Here is a 19465-nt window from a genome sequence, read left to right as displayed (position 1 = left end):
GCATCACTTTTTATTGCTGTTTATTTTCCAGACACTGCCAACAACAACATATGAGTTAGAGATTGTGGCCAAGGACATGGCAGGAAGTGAGGTGGGCCTAACAGGAACAGCCACGGCTACCATTACCATCACAGACAAGAACGACCATGCCCCTGAGTTCACACATCCGCTGGTGAGAAACATCCCTTTTTTTACTCTCTACTTCTTTTGAACGGTGCATCCAGCTTCTACAGACATCATGTGGGAAAATTGTGTTTGTTCCCTCCAGGGAGGTCAGAGGTCAGAGTCAGTCAGAGCTGATAGATACACTGCATTTCTTCAAGGACGCATGATACAGCAACAGGGCAGATACCCCCAGTCGCAAGCTTGAAGTTCTCTTTGTTAAGGAAGGGCTCTCTAACTGAGTAGATGGATTGTTGAGGATTGTGATGAGCAATATGAAGCTATTTTAGTCAAAAATGCACAGTCAGGTCTACTTTAATTTGTGCTATAAATTGCATGGTCGACAATATGCCATTAAAGTGAAAGTTATTACTGTACAGATATTAGCAGATGTCCGTAGCCTGTTCAGTTTGTGGATGGTCCCTGGCACTTTGCTTTTCTTTCGATCAGTATTAAGACACTCAACACTCCCCGAAAAGAAAGGGATTATGGTCTTTGAGCTGCCAGAATGCTGTTAATGTGAAACACCTGTGGAGGAAGTGATATGTTTATATTCTGAATTTATCAAGACATTAAGTAAACATGTAGGAAGTGTTAAGCTTGCATTACCATCAAACAATACCAAGCAACTTGAAACAGGAGCAGATCAGAAAACAGGGGGAGGTCTTTCTAAAATAAGATAAAATATACCAATAAAAGCAGGGGAAATTAGTACTAAAGGCCTGTCTCTAAAATAAACCTATAATGTAAGTAGGCCTCGTTCTCTTTGCAGTTAAGGTATTTGAGAATTTACAGAATTAGAGCTAAACTACACTGCACTATGCTCTACCAATCAAGTTATTCATGTGATAATCAGACTTTAGTCTTCATACTGTAGCAATGGCTTACGCAGGGTAAAACCTTTCACACTGTGGGACTGCTTGACAGATGGACTTACCATTCAAATCCTCAGCAAACATGACTGCACAGTCACACAACTAACCTTTCATGGAGACGAGTCACCTGCACCACGCTCAGTTGCCACACATACCCCCACCCACACATTTTAAGTACACGTGTTTTCACCCACTCAAAGACTTTCTCATATAAGAATATTTCTGTCCTTGTCTGCTGAAGGTAAAGGCAAAGAAATGCCTAGCACGGGTCATGTGCGAAGAACATACGTGAATATATGTAATAGCACATCAATGTAAATGGGTGATATGGGTGCAGAGGCAAGATAAGGGAATCTGGGAGCAGAAGTGGGAGTAGATGTGTTGTGGTTCAGTGATGGTTTGTTTAGTCAGCAATGCCTTAAGGCATTAGCGAAAAGCTAACAGACTAAACCGGAGCCTGCCAGTCACGCTATAATATAAAATGTACATGTATAAATTTGTCAAAAGCTGCTACCAAGGCTGTTTTCATTTCCCTCTTCATCCCTCCCTTTCACCTCTGGAGGTGAGAAAACTGAAAAAAAGAACGATGTCCTGTAGAAAAAGACCCTCCCTGCGCCTTAAGGCGCAGTTTTAACATTGAGTTGTGCGGTTCTTAATGGAAATGCCCACAGCTGTTGTCAGGTTTTGAGACACATCATGCTTTGCCCCAACCAAACCTCCCCTACAGCCCTCCCATGATGCATTGGGGTGTCAGGGGAGCTTGTAAGGAGCGCAGCTCAGATGTGAAATGTTACAGCTCAGAGGGCTCGGCAGGGCCGTGCAGAGTGCACCATGTCCGTGTCCCAGTTAATGTTCTCATTTCTCACTGGGAAGAGATCCGTTTAACGGCGTGGAGAAATGGAGCTTTTAAAAAACAAGTGTTTGAAGGCGCTAAGCTCCCCGTATAAATCCTCTTCCCTCCACTCTCGCTGGCCACTTCCAACCTGCCCATGAATCATCTATGACCTCTCAGATGACCGCCATCCCATTGTGAGTGTGTACCTGCGCTGGGTTTGTGGCAGCCGCAATTCTCAAGCTTTCATCTTATAAATTATTCAACTAAATATTCAAGTCTTTTGATAGAACTTTCAAAAATCTCGTCCTTCACAAGGATCTTGAGTTGTCTCTTTCTGAAGACACCACCTCCTGCAGACCAGATGTGAGATTCAAAAAGCCCATTTTCCAGCTTGTGAGCCGAACTCAAGCAGAGAAAGATGGAGAGAAGGATGAAAAGAGGAGTAGAACGAGTTTAACACAGAAGGATACAGAGAGAGTTAAAGAAAAAAGCAAGCAAATGAATGTCCAAGAGATATGTTCCTTCCTGTTATTATTCATTAAATCCAATGTAGCTGGATTTTATGAGATGGCATTTTGTTTGAATTCAGCAAACATAATCCCCACGTAGGGTGCCTCTGTTTTTCCTCATACCTACCCACCGCAGCTCTATGCATAGAGACAGCTATTCATAGCTTGTGAAGTCTTTGCCTTAGACCACCACTCCACTCCTGCGTAGATCCTCAGATCAGCCAGCAGGGAATCTGTTCTCCTTTACCTCCCTAATTCATCTTTCTGCGGTGAAGTTGGTGAAGTTATACTTCATGTGAAAGAATTACAAAACAAGTGAGCATCTGCTTTGTGCTTTCAAAAGGAGTAATGTTCAGCTCCTGAACATGGTTTACTGTAGATATGCTGTCATTAGTTGTTGTTCCTGTTGTTGCATGATTGACAACAACGTAAACTAAGTTTGGAACCACTTCTTCCACTGCTTTCTCATTTTCCACGAGTTATTTTGAAAATTATTATCTTCTTATTAAGGATGTGGAGCGTCTTGTATTGCAGAGCCATAGCAGTATGTTGACAACCACGCAGGACACAGACAGCAGCTGTGAAAGAAGTGAAAAGCTGCTGTCAGTGATTCGTTAGGTGATGCTAAATGTTGCAGTACGACCTGCAGTGATAATCACTGAAATATGAACATATAGAGAATGCTTAAAACCTTTCATAATAAATGTGAGAATTAGCTGAACAGCATGCCAAGCTGCCATTTCTTTTCCCCTTAGTAAGTTCTTTTTAAGGATGGATGATTCAGTGTAATCTATCTTCCATTTTTAAAATCATAAGCTAAGGTATCCTCTCTTACCAGAACATTTTATTACATTTTGCTTCTGTAGGGGATTGGGCTCTGACCTGATTAATTTTTATAGCGAGGGGTCTAATCCTGTTTTTATGAGGAGGGGAAACAAGAAAAAAATATGGATATCCCTTGGTAGCTCTGTCGTGTGAAAGGCCAGTATATATGCTCCTGTAAGGAAGATGAATATTTCTCCTGATGAATTTTATCTGCCAATCGAAACTCCATGTGTTTATTCTTAGTCTTAGGCGCACTGCTGCTGGGATTTTGTGCTGTGTTGAATTTCATATTACACTGTCTTGCTCACATTGTACTTTTTTGGATATTGTCGAACAGTTGATGCTGGTATCGGAGCAGATGCTGACATGCCCCTGTCTTCTTCCACACTGAGCACCTTTTGACCTTCATGTGTCTTTCCTTCCCTGCTATTTCATTCCTCCTCCAATATCGTGCTCCCCCTTCGTTCTCTCCCTCTGTGCTTGCACTCCTCGTCTCGCCTTCTCTCCTCTCGGGCTCTGCTAATTTTACGCCATGTCTGACTGGGCCTGTTTCTCCCTGCTCCTCATAATAAGACCATGATGGACCTATCACTCCTGTCAGTCAAACTCCCCGACAGCCAGTCTCTGTCTCTTTTCTTTTTTTCTCACTCAGTTCTGCACTCTTTCTCTGTGCCTGTCTGTCTTTCTGTCTGCTTCTCCTCTCCCTGTCTGTTTCTCCCCCCCTCCCCTCTCTCCTCTATGATGACCAGGAGAATATGCTCGCCTGCAATCCATCTGTCCCCCTGATAAAGACGTTAGCGGTGATGGGTGTAGCACCAGGCACAGGGCAGCAGGGCCCTGTCAGTGCTGGTCTGTCTCGGGGGATGGCTAACGGGTGTCACGGATTAGTCCGGGCCTTGCATGATTGCTTCACCAGCTCTGAGATACACACCGCGCTTACCCTGGGTGATTCGGTGGCGCAGTTGGCCAGAAATCTCTGCCACAAAGAGGAAGGGATGTGCAGGATTTGTGCACTGTATGCACGTCATGGAGGACAGACTTACGTGTGTGTGTGTGTGTGTGTGTGTGTGTGTGTGTGTATGCATGTGAGGATGTGGGCACATATATACACACATGGATCAGGTTAGAGTAAGATGTGGTGAACATGTCCTTGGAACTTTTGCAATTTAAGATTTGATTTTGCTGGTCAGCTTTTCAGTTTTCCTCTCGAAAAAGAATCCAATTTAAAGAATATAAACAATTTGTTATTTCATCATCCGATATTTGATAAGTGTGCATGTTTGAAATCATTTTCATTAGTTCATGTCAAGCAGGCGTGCTGCATAGAACAGGTATTACCAGGTAATTTCATTCTGATGTAGTGAGTGTAGTGTGATGCCTCTTGACACCAGTGGTCTCCCAGATAAAGACCGAAGATGCAATAGAAAGAAGTGTGAAAGACCACTTTAAAAAGCTACAGTCATATTGTCCCTCAAGTGTGACATTTGCTCAGAAGAATGTTAACGTGTTAGAAACCACAAGGCCAGCTGTCTATCTCCACAACTGCTCAAGATGGGCTCATCTGAAAAAGCTGCAAGCTTCTCACAGTTTTCATATATGTAGCATTGGTTGGCTATTAGATTGAATATTAAGTGTATTATGGTATGACACCAGTCAGGATTATATTCTATATTCTATTGTATATATATTATGTTGTATTCCTACATTTTATTTATGTGTATGTTAATTTATTTATGTATTTCTCTTAGATTCTCTTTTTCTCATTTTACTTGTGTGAGTATTGTTGGAGGGAGCCTGAGAACAAGAATTTCATTGCCAACAACTGCTTCACTGTAATTGCTGTGCATATGACAAATAAAGAACTTTTTTTTATATATTACCTATTTATTCCTACCCCTGTCAGAATTGTGGGACCCCTTATTGAGGTTGTAGAATGAATGTAACCTAATAGTCTTTAAACCTGTGATGTGATAAACTGATGCCACAGGTTAATTTACATTTACATAAAATGGGGTTATGTATAATTACCAATCTACATCCCATGGTAGACAAGGAGAGTGTAGCAAATGCAGAGAAAGGAGAAAGTATGTAATGTATGTTGCATGTTCCAAAACCAAGTGTTTGTATTTCATATTTTATTTGTATATTTTATCTTTAATTAATGTATTCATTTACTGCTACTGTAATTAATATCTACGTCGTCCAGAGGGTTTGATTTGTATTTTATAAGTCAAAAACCAGGACTGTATTGAAACACTTCAATGGACACCTTAATAGATTGCTGTAACAATTATGCTTGCTTCAAATTAATTTCAATTCAGTTTGTATGCATCATCCAGCCATGTCAGACACAGATGATGCGGGGGCAAAATACACCACCACAGAGTCCTGGGGTTCAGGCTCCATGTCGGCCCTCCGGCTCATAGTGTAACTGACAGAATCAGACATTCAAGACTGAGAGAAAGGAAGCAAAGAAAAAAAGAAAAACACATGGGGGGGGGGGGGGTAATGTATGATTGTCTTGAATTGTCTTGTCTCATGAATCGTACAAATATATCACATCTAGGTCGTGTAGGAAATTATGAAGGAATAGTGCAAAAGAAACACTGAGATGTCAGTTCCACAGTTGTCCATCTGCATTCATTTCTTTCTGCGTGGTGAACTTTTTAAAAGGCGGGGAGTGATAATGGTGATGCTAACTTGGTGGTAGATGCACAGTGCTGAAATGAACTAGGCAACACTCTTACTTTCACTGGGGAGCACATGGGCCAAATGCAGCAAAAAGAAGGTCTGGACGTCCGATTGTTGGGAGGGGTCCCTCTCCAGACCAGATGTTCTGGAGAGGGACTGTTCGACGCTATCCAGTGCAATCACCAGCTGTAACATTTCAAAAGCTGTCTGTGTTTTTCAAGCATGTGATTATCTGATACACTGTGTGCCTGTATTCCTTGAAGATTTTTTTTCTTCTTCTTTTTTTTTTTTTAAATCTGCATTGACAAATATGAGGGCGGCCATGTTCCGCAAAGGTAGAAAAGCTGCTTTGCTGAATGTCAGATTCATCGGAAATCTATCTTTGGAAACAGCCTGAGCAGAAGCTGTTCAAATTTAATAAAGACACAGGTAAGCTCATTAACTCTCCATGCACACTTACTGTATGCAAGATTAAAGCTAGGGGGAAGGGTAAAAAGCAGGTGGGGGGTTAGACAGAGAAGTAAGTTGCCAATCCTATACACAGACACTGTGTATAGGATTGTGTGGGAAGATGAGTGATCATGTGCGCTTGGTTTCATTTCAGCTTCATGCTGGTACAATGAAAATGGTGGCTTTTTACAGATTTGCAGTCTGTCTACACCTCGTTCTGCCGAGAGTTAAGCTGCTTTTGAAAGCAGATAAAGGAAAGACAAGTGGCTGCTTGAACATGTACATGATCCCTGTTTCAGTCTGGGGGATTTCTTTCTAAATTTGACTTTGACCTCTGTGACGTCTTCCTCAGTATTTTGTTATCACAAAGGGGCCTAGAAATACTAAATTACTGCATGCCTTCATCATGCAAAGTTTTAAGACTTTTAAACATTTTATGAGATGCTATGTTCGAGGTGCCACATCATTTTTAGATTCTTTTCAGACGGTGTATTAGGATTTTAGGATTCAAAGACCTTCCCGTGACATGGAAAACTTCTGTCTTAAAAAGAAAAGTCTTTCAAATTTGTAGTTCTCCACCTCATGAACGTCCTGACTGAAGGTAGATGTCCACCACTACTTCTTTTGGAAACATTCAACTCCCAAGTTGTCGGCTGCACACCAGTCCACCAGGAATTAAACCTCATTTCTGTAAGCTCTTTCATTGTTGTAAGAAATAGTCCTAAACTTTAACAACGTAACACACTGGGAGTGGGAAATATAGTCATTTTTGTGAAGTTAGTATAACAGTGGAGAAATGCATTTTATTTATCCACTTATAGTAGACCATTTACTCTCTGCTGTCTGAAATCCGTCTTGGGACAATCAAAAACGTAGCGAGTAAGAAGAGATGGACTCCAAGGCCGTTCGAAAAAGTGATAAAGATGCTTAGAAAAATATGCTGGAAAAGTAACCAACACAGGAAGGGAAAACAAACTTCAAATGCCTCTGTTGATGTGGCAATGGAGCAAATGCTACTCGGAGGCAAAACAGTCTTGTCTCTGGAGGTTTAATGTGATGGGCCACTGTTACATGTGTCCCCTTTCAGAGAAAGTCTTTGGGGCAGAGGAAATGTGTCACAAAGTACTTTCCATTAGGACAAATGAACAGCTGCTCAACTGTCTGTCTGGCTGCCTGTCAGTGCGGTCCTAACTACCATCTGTATTCATAACACATTCTGACAGACATCCAGGAATAAAATAAGTTGACCTCCATTCGTCTCTGTTTGTGTGCGGATGTGTGTGTATGGTGCTGTGTACTATCTGTAAGTACATGGCCAGCATATGTGTGTTAACTCGACTGCGCAGGTCTCTGTGTTTAGTTGTGTTTGTCTGTGAGGGGGAGAACAAGATGGAAAAGTCAGACTGATAAATTTGATGGTTTATAGCAGCCAGTAACCACTTTTTTTTTTTTACTTTCTCTTGAATCTGTCTTATTTTTGTCTCTGTCTCTCTGCCTTATTCCCTTTTTTCTTTCTTTTTTCTCAGTCTTTATCCTCACATATTAAGGCCATAGATCTTCACTCAACTGTCAGACTAGAAGGAAAAGGTCTCGGTTACTGGTTTGTAATAAGCAAACAATGCCAGCTGGCAATGAAAGACAAATTAAAAGCGTTTATAAGAAATAGGAGGCAATTTCCTTAGTAGGGTTAATGAGGCAGAGAGCATTTAGTGTTACTCGGTAAAGCTGACAGATGTGTATACTCTTCCAAGGTTTCACATCTCTTTCTCGGGCCCTTTGCCAGAATTTCAGGCTTCCTTTTCACCACTCCCATCTGTTGGAGAAGAGAAACATTGAATGCTATTGACATTGTCGAGATGAAGGTTTTCTGGAGTGATGTTGTGTTTTCAGCTTTGGTTTGCAGATGTTTATTACCTTAGCTTCTGAGTCCACCTAAGTTGAAAGAAAACCACTTTCAGGTTGATCATTGTCACACAGCGTCCACACACGTTCTGTCTCATTGCAGGCTAAATGCTTATCTTTATTGTCGTTGTTGATGATTTTATTTTGTTATTACTTGATTTCTGGAGCACAAAATGGTTCCTCATTGCAGTGACATGTCTAGGTGGCCCAGGTGGGGCACTGACTTATGCAGGGGTGTCATGAAGTATGCATTCATTTACTAATTACTTTAATCACTATCATTCCTACATCTTACAGTTTCTTACATTCCTGTGTTTCAAATTCTAATTTAAAAAATAAATATACCTACCAATCACAACACAACAGAGTGGCACCATACAAATGTAATATAAAGCTTCCATACTTTGTCTTAAGTCCTCAAAAAGAATTTGTCTACTACTACTACTTCAAAAGTAGTCTCCGTACAATACAGTCACAGTCCAAAGTCCCAACCAAAAAAATAGGCCTTTTATTTGTCAGGCCATTGGTTCGAATGGTGTGGCCCATTAGATTTTAGGGACCCCATGCCAGTCCCTGTACAGGCCCCAGCCTCATTGGTCCTATAAATGATGATCCTGATACTGTATTGTTTCAGTTGATTGATCTGCAATGGTGATAAATAGATCAGACAAACTAGTATTTTGTTGTACCACAGACAATTTACTTGATACCAGCTATTACTACAAACTTACTTTTACACTGTAATACTGTAGTTGGTGCTTTGACCTTCAGACACATGAATGTCTGTACCAAATGTTATGATAATCCATCCAATAGTTCCCGAGATATTTCAATCTGAACCACAGTGGTAGACTGACCGACCCACAGACTGACATTGCCATTGCCTGGGTTTCATTAGCTAGCAGATGGAACTTGCAGCACCACTGTGCGTACTGTAGTATCTTGACTGACGTGTAATGGCACTAACTCAAGGTAATTGTCTTTTTTTCCAGTAATGACAGGAAATTACTTAAACAATATGAGGTAATTGCAACGCCTATATTATGTTTTTCCATGGTACCAATTTAAGTACAATAATTGGTACAATTACGATAATGTCACTTTGACAAATATGAATGTAGACTTGACATTCACTATTCAATATGTTTATATTGCACAGGAATAAATGCAAACCAATGGATGCAGAAGTAAAAATGCATGGACATTTCTAAATCACAGCAGCATGCTTTGCAAAATGTTTAACTATGATGTACAGGACCAAAACATGCAGACCATATAGTGCTTTAAGCAAGATGATGCCTTCATGATAATTGGTGGCTCAGCACACCAAGCTGGTAGCATCGTGTTCCTGCAGCAGGTTCACATGAAAGTTGAAGGTCACACCACTACACATATGACATGTTACACACTATAATGGCAAACAAGCCAGCGTCACAATCATCGATATAAATAGCACAATCAAAACTGAAACATGACATTATCCATTTATTTATCTTTTCTCCTTGCGTTGTTTTGCTTGAAATGACTATCACCCAGTTATCTTTGGGCAGCATGATATTACCTCGACGATTTATGGGACAGATTATTGAAAAAGTCAGGCATAAAAGACGATGGGAAACAGAAAATCAATGCCACGCTGCTACTCCATGGAATCTTAAATGTCTGAAGTGTAGGGCTCTGTGATTTATGGCCACTGCCAACTCTATCTATCTATCTATCTATCTATCTATCTATCTATCTATCTATAGTACTGTGTGTGTTTCTGAGCAAGTGTATAACTTCATATGTACGCATGAATATGTGTGTGTTTAATCTCCCAGTGTGTGACTTTATTTGGCTCTTGGCCTGCGCTGCCCCGGTCATGTGGCCATCTTTTTCTGAGAGTGGAGCGAGCAAGAACCACTACTGTAATTGGCTCTCTGTCTGGGGCTGGGAGTCTCAAATAGAAAACAGCTAACACACACATACACACATATATACACACATGGATAAAAGCAAACTTGAAGGAGGACCTTTTTTCTCCCTCTTTTGCCATCTCCCCCCTCTCTCTCTTAATGTGTTTAAGTCATTTCAGGCCAGAAGCTCCGCGTCGTAGTTAGTCATTTCCTTCTAGTCTTTCAGGTGACTGGTTGCTTTGTGCTCCAGGTGGAATTGGGGCCTTATCAGTGGCAGGGCAGGAGCCCAGTGGCCAAATCACACAGAATACAGCGTTTCCTCCTACCGCATGACTGCCCCACATGATTAAACCCAATCTGACTGGCTGTTGTCTGTGTGTCTGTACTGTATTTGTGTGTGTGTGTGTGTGTGTGTGTGTGTGTGTGTGTGTGTGTGTGTGTGTGTGTTTGTGTGTTTGTGTGAGGGAAGGAGAGAGAGCGCTTGCAAATGTTGCATTTGAGCCTTATCTGCAGTTTGAAGTTCTGAGGAGGATGATGAGCATGGGAATGCCAATGATGTGCATTTGTTTCTGATCTCAGTGCTGAGGTCTTTGAGAACGTGCAGTGGGGGCTTGTAGGTAATGTTTGTAAAATGGCTTTCCCTGCTTCAGGCTTTCTTCGCTAAAGCTAAGGCAATTGCTGTTTAAATTTAAATTCCAGTGCATCCCTCTTGTTACTGGGCCTTTTTTATGTTTCCAACAGCCTCCTAATTTTCACATGATGCCTTTATACCAGACTGCCGCAGGCTTGCAGGACAAAAAGACCAATAATGCCCATGTGGGTACAAACATAACCTCCTTCTTTAAAGAACATTGCGTTTCTATCCTCTGCGCCCTAAATGACTGTGAATGGTTGAAAGTGTTTTTTTTTTTTTTTAAAAAAAAGCTTTGGATGAATAAAAAAGGGAGAAAAGAAAGGAAAGAGAAGAAATCAATGTTTGTCTCTCTTCAGATAAATGCATGGAGCCAGGCAGTGTAAGGCTGTAAGAGGGTAATCTGTGAAACAACAATACCGTGGGCTGACAGGAGACGCAGTAATCTAGGCTGGACCAGCGCTATCCTTAAACAGAGTGTTCTGTGTCTGAAAGATTACACTGTAAGCTCTGACACCATAATGGTCCTGACACACACACATAGACACACACACTCACAGAAGTGCTTCTGCCCGTCTGGAGCTTCTGCAAGGGTACCTCTGTCCACAATGTAGTGTGTAGTTGGAGCCTTGCTGGCAGAATGCATTGATAGGAATCTGATTGAGTCCTGGCACCAACAATGAGCAGAGAGGTGGGGTATGATTGAGACTGAAAAATAAATTAGATGCACTGTGAAGAATCGAAAATGGAGGACACAAATAGTGTTTATCCTTGTATGGGGGCTGTTTGTCCATCATTCATATGTTTAGTAGTCCTTCTGTGAATGAGTGTTTAAACAAATGCTATTTCTTGGATTTGACTGCAGAAAATCTGACTCGACAGTCTGTTAACTATGACATTTCTTTACATACTTTTTCTTTTTTTTTTGTCACTGTCTTCCTTGCCTTTTTTTCTTTCCAGTAATTTTGCGTCCTCTTTTCAGCTGTAGCCTTCAGCTGTTTAAAAATAGCTTTGGCTCTTTTACAACTGTATGACTTTGAGCAGAAATTTAAGGAAAGGACAAACATGAGGACAGAAACATGGTCAAAAATAGTTTCCAGTTCTCCCCCTAAAATCAATTATTTGAATGATGAGGATGATGCATGATGAGGTTATATACAACGCTCTAAAGACTTAAAGGTTCCCCTTTGAGTTTTCTTGTAAACAAACTGAAGTTATGTTTACATTCAGTGTTTCTCTCAAAATGCATTGTTTGTATGTTTGAGGTCTCACAAACATGTTGAATACATTTCCTTCCTCATAAAAACATTTTTTTTTAAATCCTGCATCGTTTACATCCATATTTGCTAGCTTGCGGTCTTCTTCTTCCTTGTCTTTGTTGAGACATTTCTATGCTTCCTTTTGTTTTTCTGCCACCGGTGGGAATAGCAAGAACATGTACCACAATACCTGCAGGCTCACACTCACAATGTGCACAAAGCGGGGACCCACTTGTAAAGACTTCTGATGGTCAAAAATCTCCACAGTTTTGCCCTTACTTTGTTTCTCATAAATTTTCCCAATTAACTGTCTCACAGTCTGTGTCTACTCACCATAACCATCTAATGTATTGTCCAGATATTGTAGGCACCTACAGTGTGTATGTGTGAAGTATGCTTGTGTGCATTTGTTGGAAAACTAAAAGGCACAGGTCTGATCCTTTATAGTCTGTACTTTTTCCTCTTGTCTCAGTACGTTCATGAAATGGAGTTTGAGACATTATCAACTCGGGCAGAAGCCTTAAGTCATGTTGTCATCCACTCGTGTCTCTCTAGCGACTTAGTATGCAATCGGGCTGCCTCTAAACTTCATATTCAGTCTGAACACACCTTTAGAGTTACCTAAGTCAGCTCCTAATGGAAAGTCTTCATCTATGCCATCCTCTCTGTCTCCTCGCTGCCTGAGTCCAGTCTGATTTGTTCTGTTATCAGGTATCCTCAGTTCTTTCTCTCTAATGGTGATTTTCTCTCCCTCTGTGTCCCCTAACAGTTTGAGGCGTACGTGTACGAAGGCTCGACGGGTGTGGTGGTCAATCTGACAGTAGATGACAGGGACGACCCAGACACGGGGGCGTGGAGAGCTACCTACTCTATAATTAACGGAGATCCCACACAGAGCTTTGAGATCCAAACCAACCCAGACAATAACGAAGGAATGCTGTCTGTTGTCAAGGTAAAGTAGATAAAACTGCCCCATGCATTCATATGCTGCAGCAGGTGACTTAATAACTCTTCCCTCACCTTCCCAATCATTTTGCCCCCTTTAGCCTCTGGACTACGAGGCCACTGCGTTCCACACGCTACTCATCAAAGTAGAGAACGAGGATCATCTGGTTCCTGACGTTGGCTACGGCCCCAGCTCCACAGCCACCGTCCATGTCACAGTCCTGGACATCAACGAGGGCCCCGTCTTCTTCCCTGACCCCCTGACAGTCACCAGGATGGAAAACATTCCTGTGGGAAGCTTTGTGGCCTTACTCAACGCTACAGATCCGGACATTTTACAGATACAGAGCATCAGGTAAGGACACGGAAAAGGGCAGAGTCGAAGTGAGAATAATTGGAATCGAGTTGCAAAACTTTGCTTGTCTTGTGTATAAGAAAATGAGAACATAGAAAGAATGGGAGAGAGCTGTTTGTGTTGTGCGACTGAATGTCATCTGCTGTGGCTTGCAGCTCAGTATTGTTCGTAATGAGCTTCCATTCAGTTTCACTCTATTCAGCATCATTTGCTAATGGGACTGTTTGAGCAGCACTTCAAGTTTTCTTTCATATAAGGGCAGTTGTCTTGTCAGATGTTGCTAGCAAGGCGATCCGGTAGGTTACAAAGTGTCAATGATCTGGAATTTTAGTCCACCAGGTCATCATTTTCCTGCTGTCTTGACATTTCAATGTCAGTTCTAGACTCTCTCGTGTTTCTGAGCCCTCGTCACTCCATCTTTTTATCCCTCTCATCTAATTTACATCTCCTCCATCCCCTTTCTCCAATGTTCTCTTTCCCTGTTGGGCTGCTTTATCTGTCTGTGTTGTGTAAACAGATGAAAGATATTGCCCGAACAATCTGTAATTTACTGGAATAGGTCTAACCATTCACCCCAGTCAACTGAAAAGTTACAGACTGGGGCAGCTCATTACCTTTAACTCTGTTACAGAAAAAGCCCTCCCTCAAATATTACCATCATCATAACAGAAAGGCTATTAGTTTCACTTTGTGCTATAATAAAAGTTATTCCTCTTGCTGAGGTAGCCCCATAGCGTGTGCTGCACTTCCTTTTACAAGATGGAAAACTCATCGTTGCATTTATTGGCTTTCAGGCCTAATTTACACTCAATTTAGATTGCTCTTTTTCTGTACCCTTGGAGTTATATATCACGTAAAAATAGTGTTAAGTAAACACATGGGGATAATAATGACCCAGGGAAATAAAACTCACCAGATCGTGACTTTACTGCTCAAATTATTGATGCTGCTTTATGTGCTGTAAAACATAGTCACTGTGTCAGTATCAAATACTATAACGCGTAGTTGTTCCACTAAATGTTGTGTTCGAGTCAGGACCTGTGCCCATAAAGCTTTGACAAGTGCTGGTCTGAGATCATCAGTCAGGTCACATGACCATATAAATTTCAAAATGTCTGAGAGGACAAACTGGTCTCTGAATACAAATTGTGCTCAGTAGTGCCAGCATGCTACTTGAATACTTACATAGGGCAGTTTTTGTTTTGGGTTTTTTGTAAGGAAGACCAAGTAACATGCTCTATTGAACACTACCTTTGGCCACAAGCCTTCTTTAAATCTAAATCCAGTAGTTTCATGTGGTTGGCCGATGTCCTTGTCTTCAGTATTTAACCTTGACAGTTGTATTAATATTGGTCAATGGTCACAATTTGATTTAAAATCTAAAACAAACTTCAAAAGCAAACAGAAATTGAATAAAAATGTAGAAAGAAAAAAACAATGAAAGTATAGATCAAAGCCAACTTATTTACTTACCGTTGAAACACAACGTACTCGACGGCACAGTTTAGCAAGACAAAGGGTCTACAGCCATGCTAGCTCTGTGAGGCTGTACTTACCGTTTAGATCAAAACAACACACTTCTGTATGCTAACAATTACCATGCTTACAACGCATCAATTATGATGCTCACTGTCTTAGTTTAGCATGTCGTCATGCTAACATTTGCTAATTATCACTAAACACAAAGTACAGTACAGCTGAGGCTGATGGGAATGTCATTAGTTTTTGTTTCATAAAACAAATTTGGTCAAATAGTAATTTTGACCTGATGATGAAACTGGATGAAAAGTCAAGAGATCACCAAAGTTATTACATTCACCAAACTGGATGGCAATTTGTCTAAAAAGTAATTTCACTCTAAACCACAAATGTCAACCTCACTGTGGTGCTAGAGGAAAAGTCAGGGGATCACCAAAGTAATTAGGATTCATTCTCTGGGCACCATGGATATCTGTACCAAATTTCACAGCAATCTATGTAATAGTTGTAGATATGTGTTACACCGAAATGGTGGACCAACCAATCAGCAGTGCCATCCATAGAGCCATATCGCCAGCAAGCGTGGCTAAAAATCTTGTAGGCTAAAGGGATCTTAGATTAGTAGTGCCTCGTAGGTCCATTCTAAATTGATATAATTTGAAGTGTTGATTGATATAAAGCTTAAAAACCAAAGTGTCTCTCTATATGTCAACTCTGATCATGCACCCGACTATGAATGGAGTGAAGGGAGCCTCGGCCAAAAACATTTTTCACCAAACAAAATTTGAAGAAACCTGTTTTCTTTTCTTTATCTTCTTTATCATTCTGCATTCAGTCTTGACTGCACCTTATCTGCTTGTCCTTCAGCAGATATTGGTCTTCTGTAACCCATTTACCACATCCACTGCTCCTGAATAGCACTCCAACAGTAAAACTTCCCTCTGAAGCAAGTTTCAATGATATGTCGTCATTGAACAACTGCATAGCAGAATGTATTTCTGTAGATTTCTGTTTTTTCTCTCTCACATAAACAGACACACAATTTTGATATTTACTTTTGGATTTTTAAGCTATATTGATCACTTAAAAGCCTTCTCCAAAGATTTTGGTGATGTTTGATGATGATCTATAGCCACGGAGGGCTCCATTTTTTTGACATCTTCTTTGCATCTTTGACTGATCTTCCAAGTCATATATCTGCATCTTTCTAACTTTATCCTTCCTGTTCCGCTCCTCTCATCTTCAGCATACATTTCTGTATTTCTTTCATGGTCTCTGTGTTTGTTGTCATTTCATCCTCTGACATTTTGCCTGCAACAGTGACTTTGAAGTGTCATAACTGTGACCTGCAGACAGGTTGAGGACACTGTGAAAGACAGACAGTTGGAGAGGTGGAAACAGGGAGTGAGCATGCACAGAATGAAATGGCAAAAAAGGAGGAGGCGATCTGTTTACCCTCCTCTCTCCTCCCCTGTCTGTCTCTGCAAAACTGTGCAAGTGTGTTTGTTTGTGTGTATAGGTGTGTGTGTGTGTGTGTGTGGGTCTCAGTGTGTCTGCCCCCTGGGATGTGTAGGTCAAATGCATTTGACGTGGAACACAATCGGTGTGACTCGCTGGCCAGAGTCAGTAGCACACAGACATGCATGATTGTATGTGTATATTTGTGAGGACTATATTCATTCTTTAACCATTAACTCGTGGACCAGTATGTTAACAATGGGAGGAATAATGCACATAAACAGGCCTACCCATCGCTACTTTACATTTTACATAACAGTCAGGTGTGTGCACTTTCTGACAAGAAAGAGTATGTGGAGAAACAAGGGGACACAAAGAAGCCAGCTGTTAAATTTGTTTAAGCAACTCAATTTATGAAACATTACTTTGAGCAGCTAAACCCTGTTTGCACAGGACTATTGTTATTTGGGGTCCTCTGTGATTTATAATAATAATTGCAGTGGTCAATCGAGTTCTTAAACCTGTGCAAACCCAAAAGCCAACTCAGGCCCCATTCAGACAGGATTAAAGTTCCAGTGGGAGATGGGTAATAAAATATTTTCTGTCCTGCTTCAACTAAAGTTGGCAGCCAATGCCAAATTACAAGAGGTGGTTCATCCCAAAAGGAAATGTAGGTCTTCACACACAAAACACTTAAAGATGCACTACGATACAAGATGTCTGTTATATTGGGATGTTTAAAAAGTCTTAGTTAAAGTCACAGAAACAGAAGTTAGAGCGTCTTTGTAAATATGGCGGCGGCGTGATACGGAGCTGTAGAGGACAGTTGGCCTTTACCTACACCTCCATCACCCGCACAGATAGATCAGGAACAGGAGGACAAGGGAAAAATGAACAAACCATGTTGTTTTGTAAATGTAGATAAATCCAAACACATATTATCCTATGATTTTGCTCTGCAGCGGCCCCAACCCATTAGCTAATTTTATAGTGCAGTTTTATAAGGCCATGGTTAGCTAGTTGCCCCAAATCATACTGATTGGAAAAACATATGTACGCCAAGTTCAAGACGATTAGATGAAGATGATGTATAAAAATGAAAAAAACAAAACACAAACTGTTGTTTTTACGCTTCGTTTTTTTTTATGGATTAAACTACTGAGGTATAATGTATTATATAGTGAGCTATAGAAGTGCTTACGGGCAGGTTTTTATACCTTTGGACTGAGCCTGGCTAGCTGTGTCCCTGTATTTCCAGTCTTTATGCTAAGCTAAATGGCTGCTGGCTCTGGCTTCATATTAAACAGACAGATATGAGAGTGGTGTCGATCTAAAGGTAAAGGTAACGGCAGTGACTGGAATGCTAAGACCTAAATCTCAGACGATGGGAGAATGAACACGCCGACACACTGATTAGCTGCTGCAAGACAGGTGTGCTGGCAGGTGGTGATCACAGCAACGGTCAGGTGACCTGCAGCTGTGTGAAGCTCACCGAGGACAAACGGGAAAGAGGTGAAGCGGGAGTCCTTATGACACCTTGTCCATAAACTGTAAAGATTTTGTCTCTTAATGAGGTCAGTCTTGTGTTTTACAATGGATGACAGAATTAGGATCAAGCCTTAAGACAACTTACTACCACCGTGAACTTTAATAGAAATCTTCATTTATCACTCAAATTACAACAATGATTGATTCTATTTGAAGCTGGAGCCTGCAGAGATACGCTTCAGAAGCTGTAGTGAGGATAGGAACAGGCTGTGCCGTGAATCTTCTCATTAGCCTGGTCTCTCGCCCACAGCAGAGCCAAGTAGTGTTGATCGGGGCTATCTCATTATCCAGGTTATTAGATAGCTTTCCTTTACCTAACCCTTTTTTTCCCCCTCTTTTTCTTAATGACGTTGAGAAACAGGTTATTTGCCTGCGAGGGTGTAACACTTCAGCACATAAATAAATGAAACCTTTACCACTTTGACCACAAACACTTTGAAGTAGCCCAAACTCTGAGGTGATGGTCTTGCAGTCGTCCACGATCTCATCGTCTGTCTTCTTTCCTTTCATAATGTCGATGATGTGAAGCAAAAGATTTCCTGGAGGAGATGTAATTAAATCTTAATGATAAAAGAAGTGTTTCACATAACATCTATCGTTCACATGAAACCCATGATGCAACTATTAATATATTTTTTTTAAATGTTAAATAGCATTAATTAAAACCGTGCTTGGGGCAGAAAGAGTCATGTTTTGAAGTTACCTTATTTGGCACAGTGGGCGAAAAGAATAATTAAAAACGACAACAAAGCAATTTTCCTTTTCTTAAGCATCAGTAAATGCAGCAACTGGCCTTAGATCTCATTCTCCCTCGTAAACGGACAAGTTACATAATTACAGCAAATACGCATCATTTTAATCCTGTTCAGTATATAGGCCAAACTATTAGGCTCTGGGGGGATTTGTCTCTGGTTTATGCTGAAGAAGTTTTTCCAGCCCTCTTGACTGGTTTAGGGCTTTAGTCGAGCAGCATGGTTTTATGAGAGAGCTGAAGAAGAAAGACACGGAGAGAGTTGGACTATCTCTGGTAAACCTCTGACTACAGAAGTGTTTTGCTCGATGCGTGGGCACTTGACATTGAGGAAATATATAGCACTTCAGGGTAGTTTTGTACCCTGAAATTTGGAAGAAAGTTCAGTTAGAAAGTTCACTCTGATATTTCTCAAATCCCATCTTAAACTCAACTCTTCATGCTGCTCCGGTGCCAATCCCGATAGGCTGTGAAGAGGGGAGCAAATAATCTAAAGTGTCATTAAGAAAGTTTGGCTAATTTAATTAGGTCTCATTTCCAGCGACAGGACTCTCATCAGTTGTCGAATGACTATTTACACTGAAGTAATTGATGCTTGATGGGAAAAGGAGCTTGTGTTTTCAACAGAAAAGTAAAGGACCTTAACTGCCCTCATGGCCACAGTTGGAACAGTGTGCGGCAGTGAATCATGGGAGACAGCCTCCGTGCAGAGTAGATACTAACGTTGGAGACAAAAGACAGTTGTGCTTTTCTTTTATTTGTTATCTTGATATTTATTCTTGTCTGTGGTTACTGTTTTTCTTCTTTCAAGTGATCAAAGTAGATATCGGGCGCCTTTCTCCTCTGAAACCAGTCAACAGGTTGAAACTAACCAGGCATTTGCAAAGATTTTAGA

The 19465-nt window shown here is 41.0% G+C and overlaps 1 protein-coding gene across 1 annotated transcript in view; it reads left to right on the top strand.

The window, feature by feature from the left end:
* cdh13 (cadherin 13, H-cadherin (heart)) overlaps positions 1-19465 on the top strand; it is a 196042-nt gene that overhangs the window by 142732 nt on the left and 33845 nt on the right. Inside the window, exons 9-11 of the mRNA XM_070907066.1 lie at positions 32-172; positions 12804-12986; positions 13081-13334. Coding sequence (XP_070763167.1) covers positions 32-172; positions 12804-12986; positions 13081-13334 — 578 coding nt within the window. The remainder of the gene's footprint in view (positions 1-31; positions 173-12803; positions 12987-13080; positions 13335-19465) is intronic.

Source organism: Enoplosus armatus, chromosome 6 (assembly GCF_043641665.1).
Source record: "Enoplosus armatus isolate fEnoArm2 chromosome 6, fEnoArm2.hap1, whole genome shotgun sequence".
NCBI lineage: Eukaryota > Metazoa > Chordata > Actinopteri > Centrarchiformes > Enoplosidae > Enoplosus > Enoplosus armatus.
Note: the sequence above shows the minus strand (reverse complement) of the source record. Positions and strands in the feature narration are given on the sequence as shown.